Consider the following 5908-nt stretch of genomic DNA (forward strand, 5'->3'; position numbering starts at 1 on the left):
TATTATGAAACAGCTATGAAACTGGAAACAAACCGATATGAATTTGAGCTGCGATTTTGTAATTCAACTGAAACATTACAATAAAGCAGAAAGAGTTCTTTTACAGGTTAAATTTTAAATTTTATTGTTTTTTTATTATTTTTAAACCAAGTTTTTATTATATGTTGTATAACGTATATAATGTTCTATAAACATATGATAAAATGAAAAAAATTAACCAAAGTCCAAGTGAATGTATGTAGTTAACTGAGCCGTGTTTACATATCACCAGGTATCACAGGACGATGGTGGTGAACTCGAATCTGCGATGAATGAAACACGCCGGTTGTTGCTTCTTGCATCGCTGCATGAACAAACCGGACGTCATGCTGATCAACTTGATGCACTCACCCAAGCAAGAGACACACAGGTAATTCCAGGAATACCGGACCTAATTACCAGCATAATATGGTTGCACTTTTAGGTGGATTTTACACGCTTGATTAGTATTTGAGTTTACGGTGTTTCACTTAATTTGAATATTTCCTGCAAGAAATCTAGGTTTAATATTGAAATAAACAAAATGAGACGAAACAGTTTAACAACAATAGTTATTGCAGAGACACACTGTTTTAGTTAACGTAATTTATTATTTTGTCCAGTAACAATGGAATTTGTTATTTCTCTCCAGGCTCGTGTTTTAAAACGAATTCAAGTGGAACAACCCGATGCTGTTGTTGACCAGAAAGCATTAGCTGCTAGTATCTGTTGTAAGATGGCTAAACATTGTCAAATACATGAGAATGATATACAACAAGCTATCAAATATCATAAGGAAGCATTAATATATGATGAAACAGATTCAAAGGTGATTTACAGATAATCAATGATTTATTGAAAACTCATTGTTCAACCATAACTGATTTTTTTGTTACCGCTAAATCGCTTTAAAGCTGTTCATATTTTTAACAAAAATTACATTTTTAATCACAATTTGCAAATTGATTTGCAAATAATCCACATTTTAGGGTTTCACCCTCCAATTCTAACTGTCCTTGGTTAATCAGAGCAATATGGCTGCTTCATTCATTTTTATTTTTTCTGACTGTGCACCTAAATCATATTTTTTGAAATGATCCAAATAACTAGTACATACATATTGTATAAAAATAATTTATATCTTAATTTGTCTTTACTTTTAGATAATGTTGGACCTTGCAAAACTATTTATATCATCTGGTGATTTGGATGCTTGTCAACAATATTGTATGCAAGTGTTAAGAACATCAAACAATAATGAGGACCAAGCAAGCATGGTAAATATACAGAATTATTTATGTTTACCGTAATGGGTTTAAACGTTATATTTATTATTGAATGAATGTAACTTACTTACTCCTCGCGTGGCCGGAAAACGACAGTCCTTATAACAGGGTTTAACACCTCGTGCGAGCTTTTGAGTTACCATGTATGTTACTATGTGGGTGATTATTTTTTGGGTAATTATTTTTTTAGTTTTTTTTTTATGCGATAATTTGGATTCATGATAATTTGGACAACCCATTAATGACCACTGGGTTAAGCAATTGCCGTTAAGTGTCTGCCCAAGGGCACATACGCCCGCAATGGCGGCAGCGATTATTTATAATGTTTGATGATTGTATTTTTCTGTTATTTTATGATGTCTTTTTGTTGTTTAATGCTTCTTTATTACACTGACTAGAAGATAGAAGATAAATAAGTTTGTTGCCAAGAGGGGACTGTAACTACTTCTAGGTTAAACATTTGTAGGAATAGGTGAAATATTTGGTTTAGCTGTAACATATTCTCATAGTTTTATGCTTTTACTTTATTATTTTAATTATTAGTTGCTGGGAGTTCAGTGTACTTGATTTAACAACTTAACACGTAATTGATTTCAGATGATGGCAGATGTGATGTTTAATAAAAACCAATATAACGACGCTATATATCATTATGAACAACTTTTGAAGGCAAGACCCGACCATTACGAGGTTATTATAAATATTATATTTGATTAAACTGCATATTGTCTCACATAACTTGTATACAAATAAATTATTTACATATGGAATAAACAAGTATGGTAGGGTGGGGGAAGATGGGACACTTTGTCAGACGAGCCTTTTTGTTAATTTTCTTTTTACGGACTCCCATTTAATGATAATCAGGAAAATAAGGTTACAGAATTATTCGACAGTATTATCACGACTTTATTAAACGCCCGTCAAAGCTGATTACTGTTTTTAAATATTAAAAAATATATGTAAAATAGAAACAGTATACTTTGAACAGGTAAAAAAATGCGAAATAGTAAGGTGCTATTTTTTAATGCTCGCTAAATCATAGTAAAGCCGATGAATTTTTTTTGTTTGCGTGTGCGAACGATTAAACTAGTTTCATAGCTTTATAAAACAACCTTGAATATTTCGTACAGTTTGATTTTTTCTCATCAAACTAGTTTTAGTTTTGTAAAAAAACACTGAGATATAAGCATGAAGAAAAGAGGCAGGGGTCAATATGACTTTAATTTGAAATAAAAACATAACAAAAATATCGGTTTAACGTTATATATATGAAGTTTACATGTCAAAGAAACTAGCACAGCCTGTTAAACTCGGTAGGTTAACTACAAGTTGCAGAATACTGCTAATGTAAATATATTTTAATTTAGAGTTCCATCTTCCCCCACATTGTAGTTTTGTATGTTTTCATTGCCAAACTTTGAAAGATTTGCTTTTAATTTAGTAATTTATACCTCAGGGGATATTCAACTATAAGATATTGATATAATAAAAAAATAATATTTTGAAAATATATTCAAAATTTGGTCATTTGCACTTGGTAATAATTTATAGGAAGTGGCTTGTGCCAATAACATAGTAGTAATACCCAATTTGTGGCAAAAATAAAAACTTTATCAATAGTTATAATCAATTTTCTGTTGTTACAAGTTAATATACGCTTGTAGGATACAATTTTTATCCATTGATGTTCGAACATTACCCATTGTCGTTCTAACAATACCAATTGTTATGCAATAATGTAATGTATAGGTAACATGTTAAAAACTATAGCAGTAGGCCGGAGTAGGGCAAGAAAAAGATTGTTTGGACTTAATTTTCAAAGCGTACAGTATTATTTCGTGTTATTTACGTATATTCATATTTATAAATACACTTAATAATCAAAATTAACAATGATTTCAAACTGTCCCATCTTATCCTGTGTGTTTTCGAATTTGTAAAATTTCAGTTGTTGTGCGGAAAGTTAAATAACTCCTCGTGTGTTTTATTATATTATAATAAACTGGTGTCAATTCATAAAGGAATGATAGTACTAATTCGTGGTATTACCAAAAAACCGCCATCTATTTTGATTTTGGAAATATTTGGCAATATGTGCTTAAGTGTCTTATCTTCCCCCATTGTACTATATATTATTCTACTTTTTTTTCATGATTATAACAGGCACTTGCCAGATTGATTGGCCTCCTTCATAGAAGAGGTCAACTACGCGATACTTCTCGATATTTAGAACTTGCAAAAGTTAAAGTTGGCGAAGGGAAAGTAGATATGGATGCTGGATATCAATATTGTAAAGGTTTATATGAATGGTGAGTTCATGTATGGAGTTTTGAATGGAATGAGAATGAATCTGCTTTAGTGACGTCAGCAGAGAGTAGTGATGAAGGGACAAAATCACTTTGTATTCTTAATTTCATAATTTAGTAATGTTTCCCTTTCAAAATGATCTTTTTTGAAGGATATTTTCATTTTTTTATTGGATGTAGCCACCCTGGTTCTCAAACAATGAAATTGCGTATTCTGTGGCGTCTAAATGTTCTACTATGATTATTTGATTCATGGATTGCTGCAGTTTAAAGTTGTCCCTCATTTGATTTGCTTAATTGCCAGCAAACTGTTCCACTGTAATTGTGCAAGCAATGTTAAGTGTATTTTATTCGGGACGAATAAATTAAAAATTTTTTTGGTGGGGGGAACCAATTTATTCTTATAACCACCCCTCTTCCTGTCTGCCGCTGCTACTGCTGTATTGTATACTTACAAAAATGTATGAAATAAAATTTGGAAAACTGGGTTATCAAAACTTGGCTATTATTTTATTCCTAATGTTTCTTGTTTGCAATAAAGTTAAGAATTTTGCTTTAGGATAAAAACTATTGCTTGCCTGACATTACATAACTTCCTTCTTACAAGGTATTGTGGGAAAACTCGTTCAGCTGTTGAAATGTTCAACATGGCACGATGTGACTCAGAATGGAATGAAAAAGCTGTCGAGAACATGATTCGAATTTGTTTAAATCCTGACAAATCTACTTTGGGTGGGGAAGCTTTCGAAAGTTTGCAGGGAAGGTAAAAACCTGTTTTGATTAAGAATTTAATGATAATTACGTTTTTGGTATTTAGTGTCTCAATATTTATAATCGTAAAGCACAATGTAAGTGTAAAATTGTGTCATCTTTAACTATTAGGTATGCACCAATACCTGTGTTTTATTTTAGTTTGTTATGCATTCAGTTCTTTCTTAGTGTTCGCTGTGTGTAACATTTATAAATCTCATATATTTATTTCACATAAAGGTAACGAAACCTTTACCCATAGAACGCTGGTGTATGTCCTTTGATTCGTTTGTAGTGTCTATGACTTACTTCTTTTTTTATTCAACAGTGGTGAAAATAATAATAATGCAATATCCACTGCTGAAAGATTGATCAAAGAATTTAAATCAAGTGATTCGTTGAAAGTCCAAGTGCTTGAGAATCTTGTGTTGATTGCAACCAAGAACAAAACGAATATCGAGCGAGCATTATCTTCGTTTGTCAACATGGGGCAGACAAAGGTGGCCATTTTATTATTTAAGTAAAAATTTGGTTAAATACAGGGCATTCTTCCTGTTTTATGCTAAAGTGAAATATACAACTCCAATTTCATACAGTTATATCTTTATACCTACATCAATTTTAAATATATACTCTGTACATCATATTACATATGATTCAGTTATTATCATAAGATTCTAGTAACATGAAAACGAATAAATATTTAATTAAATATATTGTACAAATATATTGTCAAAATAACAGATGTTAGAAGCACATCTTCCGATGCATATGTCTAAGAAAGCTTACAAATGATGTTTGGCTAACCGGGATTTTGGATTTTGTTTTATTTGCTGTTATTTCTTTTGTTCATCACAAACCTTTCATTACAACTTATTATTTAATTTCAGAAAGATTATGTTCCTGCTATTGTAGGAATGGCAGTAGCCTATGTTATGCTGAAACAAACTCCTAAAGCAAGAAACCAACTCAAGAGAGTTGCAAAGGTATATGTGTAAAAATTTGAAAAACTTTGTTAGCATTATAAGACAAATCTTAGATACCTAACTGAACAAACATGTAGGAATGTGCCGAGCCGAGCCCGAACTCAAAAGCTCGTGCCCGAGCGTCTCCTTTTTTGACGCTCGGCGCTCGGCTGAAATCTGGGCCGAGCGCCGAGCCTTATGCTATAATGTTGCACGCGAGAGCGAAAAATATTAAAAATGAAAAAAAGTGAAGCTACTAAGAGATAACGAGACTGGTCAGCGTAGCTTTCTCTTTAGTTGTTTTTCGTTCGTTGTGAATTTGCTCTCTCCCAAGTAACGAATCGCAACGTCAGCAATTTGCCCGTATCGAATTACAGCCGGTGTCGAATTACACGAGCGCCCAATGTTTTCGTATCACATTTTAAATAAAAAGCCAAAAACTCTTAAACTTTTTTATAATGAAATGTTATAAATTGCTGCAACCACGGTTTTGCAACCACATGGCCATTGCAGCCCCCTTGACCGCAGACACGCACGCAACCAGAAAATGCTAAGACGCACACACACACGCGTTGCATTC

At 32.4% G+C, this 5908-nt stretch overlaps 1 protein-coding gene across 1 annotated transcript in view; it reads left to right on the top strand.

Annotated features, from left to right (window-relative positions):
- Positions 1 to 5908, top strand: part of LOC100183001 (tetratricopeptide repeat protein 21B) — an 18075-nt gene that overhangs the window by 8811 nt on the left and 3356 nt on the right. Inside the window, exons 21-29 of the mRNA XM_026837972.1 lie at positions 20 to 106; positions 272 to 409; positions 671 to 847; positions 1182 to 1295; positions 1902 to 1994; positions 3471 to 3616; positions 4221 to 4376; positions 4692 to 4863; positions 5254 to 5349. Coding sequence (XP_026693773.1) covers positions 20 to 106; positions 272 to 409; positions 671 to 847; positions 1182 to 1295; positions 1902 to 1994; positions 3471 to 3616; positions 4221 to 4376; positions 4692 to 4863; positions 5254 to 5349 — 1179 coding nt within the window. The remainder of the gene's footprint in view (positions 1 to 19; positions 107 to 271; positions 410 to 670; positions 848 to 1181; positions 1296 to 1901; positions 1995 to 3470; positions 3617 to 4220; positions 4377 to 4691; positions 4864 to 5253; positions 5350 to 5908) is intronic.

Source organism: Ciona intestinalis, unplaced genomic scaffold (genome assembly GCF_000224145.3).
Source record: "Ciona intestinalis unplaced genomic scaffold, KH HT000042.2, whole genome shotgun sequence".
Lineage (NCBI taxonomy): Eukaryota > Metazoa > Chordata > Ascidiacea > Phlebobranchia > Cionidae > Ciona > Ciona intestinalis.